Here is a 25044-nt window from a genome sequence, read left to right as displayed (position 1 = left end):
TCCCCGAAATTTTGTTCGTCCGATACTACTTCGCCAGATGTGTTTGTGGCGTAGCGACAGGCAGTTCACAATAAGGTGAAATGAAAAACGAGGTTCAAAATGATATATAGAACGCAATGATGCACCGATTTTAGTTAAGTTTTTTTTTGAAAACTCAGGACTAAATTTTCTAAACAAATTTGAGAGTGGATTTATTATTTTTTTGTTTATTTAATTTTGGTCTCAATGCAAATAGCGAAAAGTGTTGAATTTTTGCATTTCATGTTTAATTCCCGCAGACAAAATTGTTTTTATACTTTAGATCACTTTGTTTCAATGTAAAGCGATATAAGAAAAGAGAGAAATATGTTAGCTTGCACAGGAAATTGTTATTAGCAGATTTATATAACAAATAATCCACATTAAAAATATTTGTTGTTAAAGTATATTCCTCGTATAAAATTTCTTGCATTTATTGTCTACATGATACGTGGCCATCAAAATTCAAGATTAAATGTTATTAATCACTTCTACAAGCAAATTCTATAAACAAATGTACATGACAGAAATTAAAAGGCAGAAAAATCTTTTTTTCTTTTACTCTTATTTCAATGCCATTACCGATGATATTTTATGTGAAAATTATACTCTCCGTTAATATTTGTTTATTGATAAGCCAAGTATATGAACAAATTCACATTTTAGTAGTTTTCAAACAAACACAGAAACAAATGCATATTTGGTGCGTTTTTACGCCAAAAAAAATAGTTTCTTTCTTCCCACCTTGCTGAAGTTATATTGCGCAAGACGCATAAAAAAATGTCCTATCATTAAAATTTTTTTTATTTAATGAACAAATTACACACAAACAAATGCACATTCTGGGCGTCTTCAAGCAAAAATAAATCCTTACTTCATCTGACTTTGCTCAAATCATATTAACAAATTTGGTTGTGCTATAACGTTTTTTAATTTTACGATCAAATTAAATGCACATTTTGTGCTTTTTCAAGCAAAAACAAATCGTATTTTTATCTGACCTTGCTTAAATTATATTATAAAATGTAGCTATGCGGTAATATTTGTAAATTTTACGAAAAAATTATATAAACAAATGCACATTTTGTACCTTTTCAAGCAAAAATAAATCGTTTTTCTCATCTGACATTGCTGAAATTATATTTCGAATGACGTTTATTGGAAAAATTTTGCTATGAATTAATATTTTATTACTTTATTAACAAATTATACATAAACAAATGCACATTTTGGACTCTTTTAAGCAAAAAGAAATCGTTCCTTCATCTGAATTTGCTTAAATCATATTAACAAATTTAGTTATGCTATACAATTTTTCAATTCTACGAACAAATCAAGTGCACATTTTGTGCGTTTTTAAGCACAAATAAATTTTTTTTTTTATCTGACCTTGCTTAAATTATATTATAAAATATAGCTATGCATTAATATTTGTTAATCTTACAAACAAATTATATAAACAAATGCACATTTTGTACCTTTTCAAACAAAAATAAATCGTATTTTACTTCTGACCTTGCTGAAATTATATTTCGAATGACGTTTAATGGAAAAATTTTGCTATGAATTAATATTTTATTTAAAAATTATACATAAACAAATGCACATTGCAGGCGTTTTTAAGCAAAAATAAATCGATTTTTCATCTGAACTTGCTCAAAAAGTATTAACAAATTTAGATATGCATTAAAATTTGTTGATTTTACGAACAAATTATATAAAGAAATGCAAATTTTTTAATTTTTCAAGCAACAAAAAACCGTATTTTTCTTCCGACTTTGCTGAAATAAAATTTCGAATGAACCATTTTAATTTACTTGTATAGCTGTAAATTAATGTTCGAAACTGAAATTTTAACTATTGCATTTTTAGTTGAAAACTTAGCTTTTTTAGTTAAATTAAAAATTCAACTACTGTCAAGAATAATTCTTATAAATAATATTAATATTGATAAAAAATATAACTATTTTGTTGAAATCCCGTATATTTGAGGTAGAAATTCCTTTTATAACTGAACATTTAAATAATCACGTTCTAGTATCATCATTAAAATTAGTCTCTTCAGATGAAATTTTAACTACTTTTTGGTTCGCAAATTGATTCTTTTGTTGAAAATTTAACTATATTCTTGAAACGAATAAACATTCATTACGAATTAAACTATATTTTATATAATTCATCTTTTGCTAAAAATGTGTCTTTTTGGTGTAAAATAAAGTGTCTTGGTTAAAAATTCAAGTCCTTGTTTCAAAGTTGAAGTGAATTGTTGCAAGTTCATTTTATTTTTCACAAATTTAAGTATTACTCCAAAGAAAAAACGTTTCTCTTGGTTGAAAATTTTTTTTATGATTAAAAATTTAATTATTTAAGTTCAAGGCTCATAATTTCATTTGAAAAGTAATTTCTTTAATTGAAAAACTTTTTTGGAAGTTCGTTTTTTTTCAGGTCGAAAATTAATTTTTTAATTGGAAATGTAATTGTTTCATTTCTGGTAGGAAATTTATCTTCTTGATTTGAAAATTTACCTCTTTATCAAAAAATTCATGTAATTGGTGAAAAATTAGTCTTCTGAAGTTCTGATGTGAAAAATTAAAGCACTTCATTAAAGGTTGGACTACTTGGTTGAAATTTCATTTGATTTGTTGAGGGACTCAACTATTTCGCTGAAAACTTTTGTTAGGTTAAAAATTAATTTTCTTAAGTAACAATTTAACCATTCCATTTTTTATTGGAAATTCAACTATTGAAGTTTGTATTGAGAATTTATAGTACATATTTGGTTTGTAAATGAAACTGTTCGAAGGAAAGTTTAACTAAATTCCTAAAAATTTATATAATTAGTGAAATATTTCACAATTTTGTTAAAAATTAGTCTTTTGTATTGCAAATTTATTATTTGTGGGAGAAACTTCACCTTTCTTGGTTACAAATGCAAGCGTGTTCCAACAGCATCGTCTGTTTGTCAACATTTTGCTTATTTAGTTAAACTATTTTGCCGAAAATTTGGACTCTGAAATTTTGAAGAATCAATCAAATTCATTCTATTTCAAATAATTCAGCTTAAAGTTGTTGATTTTTCAATGTATGATTCATATTTGCTCCTTTTAAATAAACAGTCCAAAATTGCCACTTATTTAATAATATATTCTTTTTCATTAAAAACCATTTCTAAATTGAATTAAGGTTGAAAATAGTTTCTATAATTGGCACAATCGCATTTCGATATTTCAAATTATTTACTACTAAGCCATATATCGACTTTCCGATACAAAGTCGAGTCGAGCTAAAACCGAAACGATCCAAAACCGATACCGGAGACTGGAATCGGGTCGGAATCGTGTCGATATTGGAAAATATCGCTCGACGGCATCACTAGTGTGTGTATGCATATATTATGACCTGGTATTTCTTGAGCCCGCACAAAAATATTTAAATTATATTAATACCATAATAATGGCCGAGAATATAAGAAAATTCAAAAAACTGACATAAGAAAAACGAATTTGTGCGTCCACAGATGCCCGAATAATGCGTTTATTTGTCAAATTTGTTTTAAAAAATCATAAAATTGGTAAACTTATCATAAATGTTGCTGAATTTATCTCGAAGATCCCAATGAAAAAGTCGGAAATAAAAAAAAATAATTTTTCCTTTGACAAATGACCCAATAATGAATTTGTTTATGAAGTTTGTTTAAAAAAAATTGATGAAAAAATTATGAATTTTGCTGAAATTATTATGAAGTTCCTTATAAAGAAGTTTAGATCAAAAAACGCATTTTTATATCCCCAAATGTATGATCAATGGAGTTTTCTAAATTAGATTTGTATTAAAAAATCATTAAATCTATCAACAATTTATAAATGTTGTTTAAATTGTCATTAGGTTCCCAATTAAAAGGACTAGCATTGAAAAAAAGAAGAATTTTACTGCCGATAAATGGCCGAATAATGCGTTTGTTTATTAAATTTGTTATAAAAAAAGCATCATATTAATCAAAAGGTTAGAAATTTTTCTAAGATTATCATAAAGTTGCTTATTAAGAAAAAATTTAAATAGAAAAAAAATTTAGATCGAAAAATTCCTGACTAATGCAGTTGTTCATTAAATTTGTTTGTAATTTAAACAATAATAATCTGAAGAAAAATTTCTTAATCATCATGTTGTTTTTATCGAAATTTGTTGCAATATAACTTAAAAAACGTAAAATGATGGAAAGTCGTAGAAAACATTCTTGCAACAAATAATTTGTTTATAAATTTTTTATTATTTAATTTTGAAATATTTCTAAACAATGTGACTATAAAACTTAGGCTATTTCAACAACCTTTCTGTTATTGAGGAGCTCCGCTAGCGTCAAACTATTCAGCACAGTTTTTGTAACCAAACTTGAAGTGCTTCGATAGCCAAGTGGTTAGAGTAAACGGTAAAATACACTAATGTTGGTAGTTTAGGTAGAGTTCGAATCCTGGAAGAGTAAGATTTTATAAAGCGTTAAAGCGAGCGATTATAATTGTAAGTAACCATGTGTGCAAATTATATATTTAATAATGATAAAAAATGAAGATTATATAATAATTAAAAAAATAATTTTTTTAAATTAATTTTTGTCGAAGGTTGGGCCGCCATCATCTTAGTACATGACCCATATATGGGACCAAATGCCGGCTCCAAGTGAAGAAGCCAAAGGCGATTGACCGTAATCATTTAGCTGGTTGGCCCGACCAGTGGCGCACAAAGTTGGACCGACCATCCCACGGTTGGCCCGACCGTGATCCGACGGTCAATTCGCACCTGTGATTAGGTTCAATTTCTTATAAGTATAATCTAGTATTTTAATATAGATGAAAAATTATCTTTATAGAAAATGGCGTATAAATAACTGCAGTAGAACTTGCTTTAATTCATATGTATGTTAACAAACCTGAGAGATTATCCATGTATTACATATCAATTTATTGAAAGGTTTTTTACAATAATGTAAGATTAAACTATAGCCCCCCACCCCCGCCCCAGCATATCATATAGAGGACTAAGAACTAATGTCAAAGACATTTTTAAATTTAAAAAAAAAAAGAATTTATTTTGTATTCTACATTCTAACAGAGATAATTTTATTTAACGTACTTTTAATAAAATAGTAAATACGTATTTCTTTAAGAAAATACAATGAAGTTTTTTTTAAGTATTTACAAAAACTCGAAAGTGCTCCAAATTTTTTGTTTACACGTATTATTTAATATTATTATTTTTCTTTGAGAACCGTATACAAAATACATTTTAAATGAAAATTTAAACGCATACCATTTTTGTATTTCTTGTATAAACATATTTTATTTTTAAAAAATCGCTGTGATAACCAAAAGTGGTATCCACAAGTTCCTCTAAATGCTCCTAGGCAAATTGAGTCAATTGCAGAGAATGGGAAGTGCCGCGTATACTGGAACTTTATATTCTCGACAATTGTTTGTTGCTCACTCGAGGCTTGACATGGTTCTTCTTGACTTCGAGAAGCGAACCATGTTCGTTATCGAATTTTCGGCACCAGCTGACAAAAACATCATAGCCAAGGAGAATGAAAAGAAAGAGAGGTATCGAGACCTTATAAGGCAGTTGCAACGATTGTACCCGGAGTATTCTGTTAAATTGATCGTCCTTATCATCGGCGCTCTTGGAGGTGCCAAGCTTTCACTTGCTAATGGCCTAAAAAGCATCCCTGCGTGTCAACAATATATTAGAACACTTGCTGGATCGTCGTATTGATTCCTTTACAGACCGTAACCACCTATCTCACGGTCGTGAGACATGGTTGTGGCTGAAATTTTACCGCGATTTCGATGGAAGCGGGCACAATTTTCTAGATTAGCACCCACTCCCGCGAATCTCCTGCGGTTGTCCTTATGGCAAATTTTTAATTATATATATTCTGCTGGGAACTGACAAAATGGATCGTAATAATGATGAGTTTGGGCGGATGAGAAAGATTAGAAGACCATAAAAAGATTGTCATCGAAAGCATGTCTGGAAGATGTCAGTAGCAAAAGAGGATAACGTGAAAAGGAAATGAAGGGTTGCATTGGTGTCAGGGGTGAGAAAGGAAGTTGTCGTAGAGGAAGAAAATGGAAAGTATGTAGAAGAAGACGGATCATAAGTGAGAAGAATAAAAAGTAGAAAAAGTAGTTGCGGATGTGATATGTGTGCTCAGGAGATGATTAGAAGAGGGGGGATAGAGAACAATAAAGAAATGAACAGAGAAATAGGGAACACAAGGAAACGGATCGGGATGGCAGAAGGCACAGTCATAAATTACATTCTGGAAAAATAAAGCAACGAGAATGAAAATGGGCAGGTGAGGGGAGGAAAAGATAAGAAAATTTAAAGGAAAATAGAAAACGAGGATATAGGGAGTATAGAAGAGGAAATGGAAAAAGGAAAAAGAGGAGCTCATCAGGTGAAGTGTCGAAAATAGGATGAGGGGAGAATGAAAAAACCAGTAGCGGGGGATGAGTAAAACGAAAAAGATATTATTAGGGAAGAAGTGAATGAAAGGCTAAAAAAACAAGACAATAGGCGAGAATACCTTGGGAAATAAGGCACTGAAATGCGGAGGTTTAGGGGTGAAAGAATACTTGTAGAGGATTTGCAACAATGTGTGGAGAGGAGAAGAGTGACCAGAGGAATGGAAGACAAGGCTAGTAGTAACGTTTATTAAACAAAATGAAAACGAAAATGGGTAGAGGAATATAGGGGTACTCATGTCGGTGGAAAAAAAGGGAAGCATAAAACACAACCAAACTGGTTTTAGGAAAGGGATGGGACCACAGACAACACTTCGTGCTCAACTATTTAATCAATATGAACAGGCAAAGTGTATTCACTAACATATGCTGATGACATAATCCCAGTAGCGGACGATGAAAGAGGATGAATCTGATGATGAGATTATCAAATAGGACGAGAGAAAACGAGTGTTATGAAACTAAGAAGAGCCTTGAATTTTAAAGAGAAACTAAGAAGGAGAGAGGGTAGAAAAATTACACAAGGGACTTTCAAAATGAGAAAAGGAGAGATATGAAATGGCCTTTGAATGTGGTAAGCAAGTGAGAGGCAGAGAGTGGCTGAAAATAGAAAAAGAGCTGACGGCAAGGAAAGGAGAAAAAGATGGAAGAAAATCGCGTATGAGTGGGAAACATGACTGCATTCGATAAAGGTGTACAGGTGACAAAGGGAGAGTGGAAAGCATGGAAGAGAGACTGGAGTGCATTTCGAATGGAAATGGTTAGGAACAAGAATGGATAAATAAGCTGAAAAATCTGAAAGAGAAATAGAGAGAGATGAGAGAGAGCTGGTGGTACAGGGTAGGAAAAAATAGATAGTAAAATAGTATATAATGCTTGTTTATAAGAATACATGAAATGGTTATGCAAAGAATCTCTAGCCTGTTAAATAGAGATAGTATCAAGAAATTTATAGTATTGTATAAGAAGCAAACATTCTTATGAGAAGTTATAATAAACAGATTTTATTTTATAGCTTTTAGCTGGCGAGTATATTCATTTTTTTATCATTTTTACTCATTATTTATAAAACATTAAAGCCATTAAAAGTTCAAATCTCTGAAAAGATCAGGATAATTATGAATTGACGAAATAAGAAAAAAAGTCATTTTCAGAGGTGAAGAAAAATGTATTACCCCAATTTCTGGGTTAAAAATCCATTAAATCTTCCACGATTGTTACTGATATTGAATATGACACTGAATACAAATCAGAATTTATAGCAATTACCTTTATCAATAAAAATACCCCCAGAATTAGGACATTGTGAGCAGAATCTTTTGCTGATTTCAAATCCTAGATTTCAATTATATCAAATAAATATCAACGGTCGAAAAAAGGATTGATTTGTTTCACCAAATCACTTAACAGAATATTTTGCTTCACTTTTTATAAATAAGAAATTGTTAGCAAAGGATTATGCACTAGTTTTTTAATGTTGAATCGATTCCCTCATTTGCAAGTATTAATGATATTGATTACGGCATTGAATACATCCTTTGCAGGATCTGTGCGAGAATTAGGCTTTATACCAATTACCTGTATCAATAAAAATATCCGTAAAATATGAGATTCAGAAAAAAAGTATTTGCCGCTAATCTGTATGTTAGAAATATCTGAAATATCAACAAAATTATTACATTTTTATTGGATTTGTTTAATGAAGCAGTTATTTCAAATAAAAACAAAATGCCTTTCCAACGTATTTTCTTGTTATGTTTACAAGGAACTTTAGAACTCCTGATGATACGAATTTTACCGCTTTTCGCAATACTTTGACCTGGCCTAAGAACTCAAACAATTTCATTACGAAGAAAAATAATGGTGTCTTTCCGTTCAAACAGAACTCATTTTATGGAAAATACTTTGAACAAAATTGTAAATAACTAGCCGATAACTTAATAATAAAAAAACGCGATGTTCGCTGGCATTTACAAAAAATAAATGCAACATGTCTCAAACGCTCCCCACTCCCCCATCGTAGCAGTACCATGACAGCTTCTCTTGAAACGAATACCACTTCTTGTACATATAAAATCCTGAAAATATTATCAGTTTCGCGAATTTCACCAGTTTCGAAATCATTCGATTTTTTTAATCTTATCATTTTGAATATACTTTTTTATTGGGGTTTCGTTTATTTTATCGATTTCGAGAGAACACAACATTTGTATTTTGTAAATATTTCTATTGGTTTAGTACCCAGTTTGTCAGAAACAATCCTGCCAGTGAGTACCGGAACATCTTAAAGTCATCCTTAGAATCAACCTCTATGCCATGTGATTTGACGTCTTTAAGGAGGAATCATCGCTACTGCCAAGATCAGTCGACTACCCAGTCGTAATGCCTACACTCGTATGACTGAGTTGAAATCTGGCAACATTGTGATCATCTCGTCGGCGACATGAATCAACGGCTGACTGAGATCTACATTGATCGCGCCTCGCGATGTTGCCAGATTGCGATAGTCAAAGTTCAGAAGCGCAATTTTCGTGATTTTTTTTTTCATGTATATGCGGGAACCAAATAGTTAATATTATTTTTGCACCTCAATTTTGAAAGACTTGTTTTTCATTTAAAAAATTATCAATAATATCTTAATGGTGGTTACTTAGATATCACTCAGTAATGAGCTCAAAAGCGCCATCTCTCATAAGACGCAATGTTAAATATGACGAAATTAAAAACGTTAATAACTTATTTATGAAATACCCTAGGCTTCTGAGATTATAACTGAGTACTTTTGGTGATCATATTTAGATATCGAGAAAGTTTGGTTGAAATGGTAATGAAAATTCTTGTAGCGATGGTACCTCCTTAAGACATTCTTTAGACCTTTTTATATCTTAAAAAGATCTTCAGGACGTTCTCAAGATGTCCACTTAAATACGTATATAGGACAGCTTTAGGACTTGTGTGCTCACTGAACTACTCTACACAACCCTTCAAATTTGCTGAGTTTTCATGTATCTCTAACCGTTTTGGATATATTTATAAAGTTTTATGATTGTTTAGTATTTAAAAATTTTTTTATTGATTTAGTTCGAGTTGGCTGAAAACAACACCTCTTTGAGAAATCCTTAAAAGTTTATTAGTTTTTAGGTAACAAGTTTAAAAAATAATTCGAAATTTAGATTTTTTCAATTTTAAAAATCCGTTTAATGACTTGCGCCGGAGTGGCAGAGGATCATATCCCTTTATAAAACCCTAAAAATGTTGTCGTTTTTAAGACAAACTCTTCTCTGGAGATAAGCACCCTCAATGTATGCTATTCCTAGAACTGCTGACCTCGGAATGTGATTATGTATGGAACAAGGGAGGCTTGCTCGGTGAAGCGTAATAAACAAGGTGGAGGAATACACTCTCCACGCGTTAGTTGCATCCGGTTACGACATGCTTGGCAATCTAAAGGAAAGCGTTCATGCGAACAATCGGCCCTTTTCATGTCCACAAATCACTTATAACGTAACTTTTGTGCTGAATAAGATGCCAAATATTATTCTTTTTAACTTTTAACTGAATAACATAACATCCATAAGGCACCCAAAAAAAATCAGCTCGATCAGATTTAAATCTACGTTGGACTTATTTTTAATCCTCGTTATATAGGTTGCTTGAAAAGACCAAACATTCACTTTGCCTTCAACATATACACGCCATCAACATTCCAAGTATTAAAAGTTTTTATCTGAATGCATTATATAATTAACAGTATGGTACGCCTTCGAAAAGTCAATGACAAAAACCGCAAACTCTCATTCATACATCGCCATTTTAAAGTTAGTAGCCACTTTACGTGAGGGAGTAAAAGTGATATGTCTCGTCAGATATATCAGGTATCCAGATATTTAGTCAATTAAAAAATCCGTTCTATTTGTGTACATAATTCACACAAAATTAAGATCGGTTGAAAATATACCACCTAATAAATACAGAGTACATTGCACTTATCCGTTGTTTTTACCTTGTTATAAAATCCGTAAGTCAATGCATTTGGTTGAACTCCACTTCGCTTCATATGGAATAATAATTTCACAGCTAATACTGGCTGTCCATATACACCACATAATTGCATCATAGCTCTATAACAAACCTAAAATAAAGAAAATTCTACATTTTAGCATTATTGCTTACAACTGATAGATACATCCTTAGCATTTTTCTTTTTTCTTTAATAATAATTAGAAATCTCCATACTTTGACAAATCTAAAATTGAAGATTGAAAATGAAAAAGAAGTCAAAAGAACATTTTTTTAATTTGGGTTTATTTGCGCAAAAAGGCAGAAAAATTCTAATTAAAAAAATCGCTTAAAAAAAGGAAAAACATCTTGTTACTCCTCATTTCATTACAAAGAAGTGCAATATCTTTGACCGCGATGCCTTCAGAAGTTTTGATGCAAATTGACAAAGAAGGTGAATGAACGTGGTTAAAAGCACCTTTTATAAGTTGGTCAACTTTCGACCGTCGTATTTCGTGCAAAATGGAGGAATTCTTTTGCAAAAAATCAAGTAGTAACCTTGAAATTTCATCTATGAATATATTGTCGAAAAATTCGAAAATATTTATAACTTTTGTGCCGGCAGTAAATAAAAGCGAAGGATACAAATCCAGCTTGCAATAAAGCTGAAAGGTTCTCCTGCACCTTGAAATTTTCAACAACAAAAATAAACAAATTCAACGGTAAGTTTTTAAATACAGGTAACTACATCAATAACATACTATTGCATATTATTTTTTTATTTTGTTTTTCTACGGTAGTCGAGATCAATAGTAATCGATACATTGAAAGGGTTTCCATCCACTACTGTCAAATTTGGTTGAATTACGCGGTACATTCCACCAGATGTACGAAAGTTCAAGAAAGAAAAGTGAAGAAGGATCGAGTAGGACATTGATACTTGGAACCCGCTAAGAGTCTCATCTATTTCTTGTGTGTCTCTAATCCCAAAAAATCCGGGAAACCATAATGTCCGATAACGTGTTATTGATTTAATTAACTGTTTTTAAAATGCACCATTAAATTTGTTGATTTTTTTACATTTTAAGCCTCAATAGAGCTCATAAATGAATCTTCACTCGATTGTTTGCAAAAAAATTGACGGATTTTTTCATGAAATATGACAGTCGAAAGATGACCAAGTTCAAAAAATGTGCTTTTAGCCACATATAGAACTTCTTCGTGATGAAATGAGGATTATCAACATGTATTTTCTTTTTTTAAGTGACTTTTTTAATTAAGTTTTTCAATGATTTGTAGAATTACTAGGATTTTTGAAACAGATCGTAAGTTTTTAACTTTCTTCAAATACTACTGATTAAAGCCGTTTGTCAGAAAGGAACCCAAACACTAAATTCTCGATCTCCAGGAACATAAGAAAAATTTATTAGCGTAAATTTCAATAAATAAACACATATATCATGATTTCAAAACTGTGCACAAAAATTAATTGGTTAAGAGTTAAAATATTTTTTTCAAACTTAAGACAACAGTACATTGACTCCTGTGAATAAGTAACTGGTAAATAGCCTCCCGCAGCTCGCAGCCTCAAAATCTCCGGCTTGTCCTTTTTCTCTCTCTCTCAACATTATTATAATGATAAAATGATAAATTCTTTAAGAAATTTGAAAACTATATAGGTACGATACCGAAAAAAGGTTAGGTACAGTTCCTTTAACCGTCTCAATATTCATACTTTCAGCAAAAGGCGAATATAAGTGCAGAAACTGAATCTACGACCTTGCAAGCAGAATGATTAAAAAACTTGTAAATTTCGCATTGAATACATTCACATTCAAATTATTTTAAGGAACGAGTCAAAAAATATTTAATCTTCAATGTCAGAAGCTTTTTTATATTATAAGACTATATGTTTGGGAATCGGACAAAAAGTTTTGCACCAGATCTCAAAATATTATATTCTTAGCGATGAGGAAAGAAATAGATGTATAAATCATTGCAAACACAAAAAAAGGATACTAAACGATTAGTTAGAGAAAGCAAAAATAAAATTAGAGCAGAAATAGAGAAGAAAATACAAAACGACTTTAAAGGAAGCAAGAAACTGCTTCATAACAAAATTAAGGGAAATAAAAGTACAGAATTGTCAACATGAGAAATAGTAATGGGGAAATGCTATATGATGCAGATTGGATACTAAACGCTTTCAGAGACTATTTTTGGGGACAATTCGGAGATGATGCTTTAGGACATCACAGCTGCGATGTAGAACACGATGCGTTAGAAAACTCAATTGAGAAAGTCTGTGTGACAGAGGTCCCAGATGAATAGAAAAAAGTGATTATCGTACAAATATACAAAAAAAGGGAGATGAAATAGACAGCAATAATCACAGAGGGGTCAGCTTATTAAGTAATGTAAGTAAATTGTACTCAAAAAAACTTATTCGTAGGGTCATGAAAATAACAGAAGAAAATATTTGGGAAGTCCAAAATGGGTTTATGCCAGGAAGGTCATATACGGATCAAATATTTAGCTTAAGGAAAATCACAGAATAAAGTTTGAGAGTAGGAAAAAAAGTTTTCTGCGCATTTGTTGACCTAGAAAAAGCTTTCGACAAGGTAGATAGAAGTAAACTTTAGGAAGTTCTGAAAGAGTACGGAATCGATGGATGGCTCCTACAAGCTATAAAAACAATATATGCGGGTAGCAAGGCGAGTATAAGGGTAAATGGGAAATTAAGTGACTGTGTCGATATTTTTCAAAGAGTTAGACAAAGATAAGTAATGTATTCATGGTTATTTATATTATTCATGAACAAGTTTTTAATAATGGCTGTTTTTGACGAAGAAGGTGTGGATCTCGAAACAGTAGGGGTACGTGAGTTAGCGTACGCAGATGATAAGGTTGTTATGGCAGAGTCAATCGAAGACTTACAAAGAACGTTGAATAAACTGAATCCAAGCATAAAGAGCATGGGCCTCAAAATTAATGCAAAGAAAACAAAAACTATGGTATTCGAAGGAAAGAGCGAGGAAACAATATGCAACATTGTATTAAATGAGAAGAGAATTGAACAAGTTAATAAGTTCGTATAAATTGGTGACGGGAAGATAGATGATGAGTTAGATAAACGCATAAACGAAGGTAAGAAGGTTATTGGTAGAGCAGGGTCCCTTATCAGAAGTAAAAATATATCAACTTAAGCTAAAATGGAATTACATAATACTATATTTGTACCGAGTGTACTATACAGTAGCGAGAAATAGTCCAATCAAGAAAAGGACAAGAGTAAAATTAACGCAATTGACATGAGATTCTTGCGCATAATAGGCCGGAAATCTCTAATGGGCAAAGTGAGTAACGAGATAATTCTCAAAGAATGTGGTGCAGGAGAGACACTAGTAGGCACGTGGAAAAGAAATCAGTGAAGGTGGTTCGGGCACGTAGAGAGAATGCCAAATGAGCGACTAACAAAACAAGTGTATTAAGTTAAAGTAAATGGCAGCGTGTCCAGCGGCAGACCACGGAAAGAATAGTTAGAATATGTAAATGAGACTCTAGTTAGAAGAGACATAAGAAGCTACAGAAACACGAGAGCCTGCATGAAAAAATGCATGGACATAAAAGAAGCTAGAGAAGTATGCCAGGACAGAAAAGTATGACAGCAAATAGTTCATAAAGAGTGTCAGTAGAGTGAATGACGCCTGAAACAAAATACCTTGAATACTAATGGATCCAATCGGGGAACCTCACATAAAGACTTTGCTGAAAAAAACTTTTGACGTTGAACTATATATTTTTCAACTTGTTTATTAAAATAATTTCAGCGTAGAAGGATTCGACGCAGAATTTCTTAAATTTTCAAATAATCCTACATAGAAAGTCATAGATTAAGTTTCTGCACAGATATTCGTCGTTTAAGTGAGTTCTGAATTTTCAAATGATAAAAGAAAATGTACCCAAACTTTCTGCCGGTAGTGTAAATTAATATAAATACTAGGGTAAAGGAACCAATTACCGAGGGAACACTACTTGTACAGGATCGCCAAGAAATCTTTTATGATAAGTGATGAAACCAAAAATTCAGTTACACCTCCTGTTTGTGACGTATCTCAAAATGTACCAGGCCTTAATATTTAACCGGCCGTGACAGGCCGGTGAATTTTCGTGTATACAGCACTGACTTCCAGTGCGTGGAGTCTGCCGGGTCTTGGCTCGTATGCGCCTACCTATCACGTTCAGTGAAGAAGTTGATGAGTGAGGACTACTTCCATCCGAGGATAACAACTTTTGTTAAAGCTCTTTTTCCCGAAGACTCGGCTCAAGAAATTCGACATTTTCGTGAATGAATCAGTCATTGATTATGAATTATCTGATCACGTTTTAGGTTACATCTGAATTTAGCTTCACATGATTATATATGAGTGTGTGGGTGTAGCAAGAAATGTATGAACAAAGCGGCTCAAAGCAAGGCGTAGCAGGATTTTGGGGACAACCTGCTCATCGATAGATGTGTCTGCAAGGATGCAACATCAGACCACTCCTCTTTTGCCTCACATTATGGCAACAATCTGAAGCACTTCGCCAATCCAACGGGTACTTTTGCGGCCACTCATGTATTTTACGTAGATATTAAGATCTATGCTAAAAACAAAGAGCAGCTACATCTAGCTCTAGGGATTGTCGAACGATATACTGAGGAAATAGGAATAGAATTTAGGTGAGAAAATGTGTCAAGGTTTATTTGAAGCGACGAAAACTTAATGGTAACCCTGCAAACCCTGAGCTAGTTGATAAAGGCGCTATAAGACACCTTTGCGCTGGAGAGACTTATACATAGCTGGGCATGCCACTGAGCCGCATTCAGAATGTGACATTTATAAAGGATCTCTCCGAAGCAGATAAAAACGTCTCGTCTGGCAGATTTGGTCTTCCGAACTGCAGCGAGAAAAAAAGTTTCTACAACGAACCATTTAACTCTATTCATGAATATTGAATGCCTTCGACAAATAATTATTTTGGATAAAGCACAGAGAGTCGCAAATGCAAGAGACCCTCTTCTCAAAATCGTCAGGAAGCACGAAGATGTAGGCGAAGGAGTGCTATACTACAAAGCAGCGGAGGAGGCTGCTTCCCGATGATAACTGCAGGGCGTGCCATGCACACCCCGAGCATTTAGCACACATACTATCTAGCTGTCCAACTCATGCGGGAACGACCTACATCCAAATGTCGCAATGCGGCACTAAGAGTCCTTTATTACCATCTCTGTCACTCTTACGGCATTAACCTTAATATCGCTTTTCTAAATGCTCCTAGAGGAAGAGAGTGAATTATCGAGAATGAGAAGTGCCCCATATACTGGAACTTTATATTCTCGACAAATGGTACAGTTGCACACTCGAGGTCTGACATAGTTCTTCTTGACTTCGAGAAGCGAACCATGTTCGTTATCTAATTTTCAGCACCAGCTGACAAAAACATCATAGCCAAGGAGAATGAAAAGAAAAAGAGGTATAGACATCTTATACGAGAGTTGCGACAATTGTACCCGGAATATGAAGAAAATCAGATTAAAGTTTTCTAATACTTGTTTGAATTTAATCTACGTATTAAATATTTCTTATTTAATGTCCGAATGGCCAGCGTTCTCTCATTTAAAGTGGTACAGTAAACTTCCACCTATGTCCACGATCGCCTATGTCCCTAAACGCCTCGTCCCCCTGCCACTATAAGCGCTTAATCCCCGTGTGCAGGTCTCCACCTCCCACCACGGTGCACGTACGCTAGTGAAAATGATTAAATTAGTCGAGCTTAGAAAATTATGGCACGTTTTATTGATGAAAAGTTTTTCTAGTGAATAATAATAAAAAAAATTAAATTGAACAAAAATTTTTTGCTCATAATTTTTGAAAATGGCGAAAAAACATGTTTTTTTTATTGAGTCCTATGCACACATTTTTGAAAAAGTTAAATATGTCAAATCTGAAATATTGAATGAAGAAAAATACTGTAATTTTGTTTTTTCAACAAAAAAATGTTTTTAGTTATGTTTCCAATCTTCAAAAATGGTAAATTGCACGTATTTTTCAGCGATTTTGACAACTTGCTTCAACTTGACAACAAGCCTTCAGACGCACAAAATGATGGTGCTATTTCGGCGAAAGCATATTTTCGTAGGAATAAGCTGATGAAATAATTTGATATACATACCCCCTCCATAGGGGGTATGTATATAAACTTATTCCAACGAAACTATCGTTTTGTCGTAATAGAACCATCATTCTTTTTAACTAAAAGCTTGGTCTAGGCAAGTTGTCAAAAACGCTCAAAAAACTTAAAATTGTCTATTTTTTAACGCTGGAAACATAAATACATTTTTTTTTGAAAAAATAAAATTATAGTACACGGAGAAAAAGATCGTGTAAATACAACCCGTTTAGAATTAATAATTACAAGACCGGTTAGAATTAATTCAGCATCGTCTAGTTTTTACCGGGAGCTACTGATTTTCTTATATTCCCCAAAAACATTTCAAGCGAGTGTGAGCCTACAGTGAAAACCTCTGTTTAAAATCGACACAGAGTCGTGTAAAATCAATGCGCCACCGTGTTGAATAGAATCAACATTTCCCGTCGCGTTCATTCAAAATAATGTTTTCTTGAGTTGACACGATATCGTTTCGATTCAATGCGATTTCTATTCAAAGAAATCGACGTGTTGTATTCACAGGATATTTTTCTTCGTGTATGTTTCTTTCATTAAAGCTGATGAAATTTCAGTTGCGACATATTCAACTTTTTCAAAAATTATTTACTATTATTTACTAGCAAAACTGTATATCAAAAAAATTTGCCATAATTTTCGAAGCAATAGGAATGCGTAGGAAAATGTCCTTTGGTGGGTTTGGTTATAACTTGGTAATTTTGTAGGTTATAAGGGCCCAATAAAGAATCCATCAAAAATTTTGAAACAAAAAGAAGACATTCCTAACGATATACGGCGCGAAGCGCTCAAAATCACAGCATAAAATATATCCGTATAGCATTGAAAGCAAAAACGACGACACAATCAGTATCACGCATTAAAATGTGGCAAACATTACGTCCGTCTCACAGAGTGCGCATCTCGCAACGGCCGAACGTTAAGCGCTAAATATTTGTAATCAACTGCAATACTCACGGTTTCGGGGCCATATATACCATCATATATAGCACTCACTTCCCGCAAACGACCGCACTTGATCTTGACCTTATTATATCATTGTTGCTGCCCTAAAACAGTGCTGCAGATAATTCGAAATATTGAGCGCTTCGCTTTCGACCATTGTGAGAAGTGGGCGATATATATGATTCGAACAATTTATCCTGATGCTGACCTCATTTGACAACATTCTGCCGTTTTTTCTTGCAATGCTATATGGATATATCTAATGCTCTGATTTTGAGCGCTTGGCAAGGAGCGTTGAAACTGTCCATTTAATAAAAAAATGTTATGGATATCGCATTGGGCCATCATAACCTACAAAATTATTAGGTTTTATCCAAATCTACTGATAAACATTCTCCCATACATTCTGTGCGAGGTCCCTTGAATTTTCAAATCAAAAAAGGGAACAGAAGACATTAACTGATTTCAAAATTTATTTATTTTCACTATTTTCGGATGACAACCCACAAATATTTGTAGCTCAGCTAAAACGATTCGACTAATTTGATCATTTTCATTTTTATGGAAATGCAGACAATTTTCTCTATAAAGTATTCGAAATAGTGACCCAAAAATGTCATAATATTAATATTTGTCAAGTGTAGAATCTATTTTCTCAGTCATATTCCATTCTTTGTTCGATTCTCGCTCTTCACCTTTTTTGAAACACCTTTACGAATAACGTTTATCAAAGTTTTTTCTTTGTTTTTATGATACTTAGATCCGTTTTCGACAATGAGATACGGGTCATGATTTAGTTGGTCATTTTAAAAAATTACTTAGATCCTTTTTCGACTTTACCATACTGATAACTCAGTTTTAAGATTTATTAGAGTTTATCAACATAGTTTTTATTGCACAATTTATAAGGGGACACATAATAGGCTATTTTTACATATTTAGTTTCATTTTTCCAAAGCACTACTTACGACCCTTTTTGACAAATCGATTGAATTATTATCGTGCAAACTTGGTAGAAAATATCTTTCTAACCTCAAAATAAAAACCACAATTTTAATTTTCTAGGGACTGCAGAATTATTTGTAGTGACCCTGTTTCCCCATGAATTTACTCAGTACACACATGTACTCCAAACTTGAATCCTTTTAAAGGAGAAAAATACCGAAAACGGTTCAATGCATTTAAAAAAAAATTGATTCAAATTTATTGTTTGGCAACGTTCGAAAAATGGGGATGTTGTTCCACTTACCACTACATTCTCCCGCATATAGCAGCGTCGTAGGCGCGGTTAACGGACGGGGTATAGATGAGACGCAGAGATGCAGTGGTCAGTGGTGTTTTACAAAATCTCGAGATCTCTAGCGAATGCCCCATTTCTCGGGTAACACACAACTCAATTATTCGTAATAATAACGCTCGTATTTTTTTCGATTATTTCATTAAAAAGAGCAACTCAAAAACTATCGAAATGCGTAAAAACCTCGATTTTAATTTTTTTTTAGAGGAAGCCCCCTTTCTTCGGCACACGTCAACACACACACTAACAAAATTTGCATTCGTTTACCGCAAAACATAGAAAGACGTCGGCAATGGACAGAAACTATTTGGGCAGGCAATTTCAATGTTCAGATACCATTTTCATTTTTTTTTATTTGCACATTTTAGGTCATTTGAAATCTTCACGGGAAAATTCAAATTACCTAAAATGAGCCAATTAAAGAAAAAGTGAAAATGGTATCTAAACATTGAAATTGCCTGCCCAAATAGTTTCTGTCCATTACCGAAGTGCTTCTATCTTTTGCGGTAAAAGAATGCCGGATGTCGGATCTATAAGGCCCATTCGATTTTTTTCCTCATGTAAAATGATCTCCATATTCCAAAACTGTGTATCAGAACTCTGACAAATGTGCTGTTCTCGAGATATTCGCAATTAACTATTTTTTAATAAACATTCAATTTAATTTAATTGATCACATGCCCTTAACCTAAAAATGGGGAATTTTATAGAACTGTGCCCGAGTCAAAATTTATTCCAAATTTTGGTAACCTCAAAAATATGTATACCCAATCATTATTATCGAAATACCATGGATTGAGCACGCTTCTAGTGTCACTAAGACCTCCCCTCCTCCCCGACCAATTTTCAGTCAATTTTTATAAGAACTTTGAACGCCTATTTAATTTAAGAGATGTCTAAATTTAAGTATCCAGGCTGAATTGTGTGATTTCTAGATATGTGCGCATTTCGTTTAGGTTTTGTGTAATTTTATATAATTTAGTTAAATTGGGTAATTTTCTAAAATGTGTCAATTTAATTAGAAATTCGTTTAATTTTAGTGTAAGACTGTTAATTTGTTCAATTTCCTGAAACGTAAGGAATTATTTTGAGAATTGTATATTCTGAACATTATTTCTAAATCGTTTCTTTTAGATGTTTTCATAATTTTCTAAACTAAATTTAAGAAGTGACGTATAATTTATACGTAGATTAGTTAGAAATTTTTAGTGACTTATTGCTAATTAAATTTTACTGATTTTAGGGTTAGGTTTTTCTAAATTAAGATTGGACTTATAGCCATTCTCTGCCGATCAAAAGGCACTGGCGAACGGCACTGGGCCATTGCCGTGTAAGTGGCTGCTTGTGCTGATTACGGCACATAAACGGTACTGAGAAGTGATGCAATAGTCATATAATGGTTCTACTGTCTCGTCAATAACTTAGGGTTCCAAATTTGCGTTAAATTGTAACTTTGTTTTCTCTAATTTAGGCCCTTTAATATTGAAGAAATTGTTAATAAAAAATTCCCTTGAGACATAATTGTCTCTAAATCCAGCATCCAATTGAGCATCTATTAGCTTAATTTTCATCTCATCTAAATTTTTCTTAACAAGATTTCATAAATGTGATTTCTTCTCAAACTATAGTGAGGAAATAGGATTACAGAAGCGAGAACAAAATTATCTCGTTATTCTCCTGATTATTATTTTTTTTATAATTATTATTATTAAATTACCGAGTAGCATTATTTTGTTTGTCTAAAAGCAACTTAATTCTACGTCATTTTCTCCTTTTTTGAAAACTGAGGAATTCGTATTAATCAGAAATTAAAAGTGATACCTCGTTCTGTGAAAATTCCGTGTGCAATATTTGCCAGCAGAAGTCAGTTTCACTTTCCTAACAGATTTTGATACTTGTGAAAATAAAGGGGGGAAAATAAAGGGGAGGCGCATCTCTGAAAGTGGGTAGAGTTGAGTTGCTCCAAAAGATGGTTAAGGCTACGGCGTGGTTTTCAGGTAAACTGGAAGAACCGTCTGTGGCCTCAGGAAGAGGATACAGCTGGAGGAATAAACATCTCCTAGTCAGGTCAACTTTAAGGTTACCAGCCGGTGGCAAGAGGAGCCTGTCGATGGACAGGAAGGTCGGGATCAGACCTAAATGTCTGCTCCCGATCTAAGAATTATCCAAATTAACTTGAATCACAGCAAAGGCGCCTCTGCAGTTTTTCAGAGTGGCATAGCTGCGAGGCACACAGGTATCTCACTAATCCAGGAATTCTAGTAAGTTCGTGATACCATTAGGGGTTTATAGGGGCTGGTTTTTGTTACGGGAACCCCAAGGCGGCCAATCCAAGGGCTTGCATACTAGCGACGGGAATCAACGTCGTCCCGCTACTTGAGCTATGTTCTAGATACCTGACGGTGACAGTCACGGATCTTAAAGGGACAGGAAGGCTGGTCATGGGATCGGCTTACTTTCCATATAACAGCGATACCAATGCACCATTGGAGGTACGTACACACGACATCACTCTCTACACCGGTAGTTTGAGAGATAACATCATGAAGTACAGACTCTCCGATAAACCCACTCTTTCAGATCACTCACAGGTAGAGTTCGTGTTGGAATCCTCTGTACCCGCCGGCACTAAACGGGTCAGAATTCAAAGACGAACGGACTGGGGTCAGTTTTCCACGGAACTCAGAAGTGCACTTTCAGGGGTGCCCAGGTTAATTAAAGACGTGGATACCCTGGAGATGGCAGCCGAGATCTTCAATGAAGTAATCAAATCTACTTATGAATGTAATTGTCGACGTTCAGGAGTGCGAAAGACTGGGGAGACACACTGGTGGAATGTGAAACTCGAAAAGCTTGGCATGGAAACCTGAGTTTACATTTCGAGTTTTTAGGTTAGGATTTAAGATTTCTAATATATTGTAAATGAGACGGGACCTTTATTATTAAAGTCTAGATCGATTTTTATGACTGAGAACCTTTGCATCATGTCGAGACTCAAGAGACTTAGGTCTAAAATTAGGTCAAACAAAACCCTCAATTAGTAGTAATTTTTATTTAATTAGATAAATTATTATTCTCAATTGTTATGAATATAGAGGTATTTGTTTTTCTGATGCTACCAACCCTCTTTATTTGCGAAACACGTCCAACTACCAAGTCTAAGTACCGTGCGAGAAGCCGGTACACTGCGTCTTCTGAATTGTATTTAGTATCTCCTGTGAGAATTTTATTTAATAATTTTGGAATTTGAATTTTGAGAATTAAAGTGATGATGTGTAATTTTTTCCCATACCATCATTTTAGTACAACTTCAAAGAATAAGTATACAAATTTTAACATCTTGATGTCTTTTTCAGAAAAAGCTCAATCAATTCACAGTGATCCAATTAAACAATCACACCAATTTGTATAAATTTAAACAATGTAATGCAAATTTCAGATATATTTATCAATCAGGTGAGTATTTTTCTTGCAGGAATTTTTTATCTGATACTAATTCACTAAATGGAAGATGACTATTCGTTATAACGCGATAAAATGACTTATAACAAAAGCTCTGTTATTTTGCAATTTATTAACTTTAGAGGAAGATTGTTCATTACAAAAATGTATATATCACTTGGTACTTAAGATTGCTACTTTTTTCATTCATAAAACAATTTTTTGGTTTTTGATAAAATACCCTCATGAGCTTGTCTAACAAGAAGAGAAAATATTCCAATTATTCCAAATTTTTAATATTTAACCTAACATTCCTAAAAAAATAATTAGTTGCGAATATATCGAGAATTCAACATTTTCTAGAGTTCTAATACAGACAGGAACTATAAGTACATCATCAAAGAACCAGAGACCGCCTGAATAGCAAGATTTATGGGTAACGTTAAACCGAGAATCTTAAAAGAAGGAATCCTCCCCAAGAGCAGGTCAAGAGCAGTGAAAAAAATTTCGTTCACTCGAGAATCTTAGCGAAATTTTCTCAATGCAGCTCGTGATCCACCAATAGTGGAGCCTCTGATTTTGTGTCCCTTAACTTATCCTACCCCCAATATTCTCGCGCACCAAAACGACTACATTAAGGTCATATTAATACATGATTGTAAATGTGTCAAAAATTATTTACCTTTAATCATATAAGTTAGTTGCGAAAATTTCATTATCAAGTCCATTTAGTTATACTGATCTAGGTAAGCAATTTTGAAAAAGGCCTACTCTTATTGACCTGCTCTTCAAAAATGCTAGATTTTCATTTTCGTAAGTTGACTGAATACTTACTTCTTCCATTGGATCCAAACGCAATTTTTGCATTTTTACCAGTAATTCATATGCTTGGTGCAGAATAGCTGCAGGTTGGTTCGAAGCTTGCAACATAGCGGGGAGGTGTAAGAACCATAGACTGTAGCAGGTACCAAGCAAGCACCTGCCCCATCGATCTGGAACAGCTGCCTATTAAAAAATATGCAATGATATAAAAATAGTCTAAAAGTAAACTTCACGATAACTCAAAATGAAGGAAATTATTTTTGAAGTGTGGATAAGAGAAAAAAGCTTTTGCCAAATTTCCGTGAGACTATGACATTTCAAGCGCCCGATGTAAAAAGGAGATATAGAATTATTGTGCAAGAAGGGTGGGGTAGGGGACTCTGGTCGCATTAGTTTGAGAACGCACACTAAGACAGCTCTGGTCCTTATACTGTTAAAAATAAGTCTAAAACCATTTATTCTTAACGGATTTGGAGTTTTTTAAAGAACTTATTTGCTTTACGCAGATACAGCAGGAAGATGGTACAATTAAAAAATATGAATTTTTATCTGTGAACAAATTGCTTAAATAATCTAGTTGATGGACAGAATTATTGAAGACAGATTTAAAGAACACACAAATTTTATTAAACATATAACTAATTGTTCCAAACAATTTATTTTATCAAATAATTTAATTTATTAGTTTGTTGTAAACAAAAACTATATTCTACTTAAATCGTTGTGATTCATTATTGATTTCTTTAAGGCCATGCAACGAGTGTACCAACTGATCAAGGCTGTCCTGAGATCAATATTTTTTCACCCATACTGAAAAATAAAAATTTAAATGAGGCGGAAAAATTTCTCGGAAATTTTTATAAATATTAAAGGACCGTTTGTGACCAGGCACAGAGTTAGGAGAAGAAAAAAGTTTATTTATGAAAATAAGAAATATCGACCGACGCATTTAGGCTTTCAGGCAGAAGCTTAACTTTTATCTTTCTCTGTCGATAATCATGCAATCTGTATTACCCACAGACCTGTATAATTTCGAAGTTGTCTAGTAGCTGCGATAGTGCTGCTCTGACACAGCTGAAACGTACGTCAGACCAAATTTGTTTATTTGCATTTCAAGTGCAAACATTAGTTTTTGCATTATTTGTGCATAATTTTCGTGAGCAATTTTTGTTGTTTTGCCTCAGTTTAATAAATATAAGCCTCATAACTAGCCTATTGTACAACTTCCAGTTTCATTTTCTTCGAAAAAATTTGTTTCCAAATTTCCACCTTAACGAAGCAGAGACATGCACTTTATTTCCTCGTCGTTTATTTCCGAAACTTTCAGAGCGATACCTCATTTCGTTTAGACGTAAGTTGGGAAAGAAAAATTGAGGTACAGCTTCAGTCACGTGACCCTCTCGTTACATGGCTTTAAATGGAAAATTATCCGACGGTGTCGCAATGGAATGAAATATGTTTCACTTTCAGATTTTAGTAAAATTTCTCTGTGGGTACACAAATTATGCTCATTTTTATGTACAGTTTTTTATATTAGATGCTGATAAAATATAACTCTTGTTTAAGTTATCATTTTCTTCAAGGGTACCCTCCACATTCTCAACTTCTAATGTTTGCGATTTTTAATGGGCTGGTAAATGAACAAAAATCGACTCCATGGTATTGGATATTTTCATAATGTAATTTAAAACCTAAAAATCAAGACAAAAATTTCACATGATTTCTTTATGAACATTGTATAGCTGTTTCTTGTGGTCAATGAAAAGTCCTCTTTTT

The 25044-nt window shown here is 33.2% G+C and overlaps 1 protein-coding gene across 13 annotated transcripts in view; it reads right to left on the bottom strand.

The window, feature by feature from the left end:
• Window positions 1–25044, bottom strand: part of LOC117168793 (DENN domain-containing protein Crag) — a 205549-nt gene that overhangs the window by 145109 nt on the left and 35396 nt on the right. For 12 of the 13 annotated variants that reach the window (XR_004466553.1, XR_004466552.1, XR_004466555.1 and 9 more), the window contains 2 exons: window positions 23281–23451; window positions 10540–10668 (listed from right to left, as the gene is read on the bottom strand). Coding sequence is in view for 9 of the 13 variants with exons in the window: in XM_033354603.1 (XP_033210494.1) it covers window positions 10540–10668; window positions 23281–23451 (300 nt within the window). In the remaining 4 variants the exon portion in view is untranslated. The remainder of the gene's footprint in view (window positions 1–10539; window positions 10669–23280; window positions 23452–25044) is intronic. The other variant, XM_033354606.1, reaches the window with a different exon arrangement.

The sequence above is a fragment of the Belonocnema kinseyi genome, chromosome 3 (assembly GCF_010883055.1).
Source record: "Belonocnema kinseyi isolate 2016_QV_RU_SX_M_011 chromosome 3, B_treatae_v1, whole genome shotgun sequence".
Classification (NCBI taxonomy): Eukaryota; Metazoa; Arthropoda; class Insecta; order Hymenoptera; family Cynipidae; genus Belonocnema; species Belonocnema kinseyi.
The sequence above is the reverse complement of the archived record's forward strand: the minus strand, read 5'-3'. Positions and strand labels throughout refer to the sequence as shown.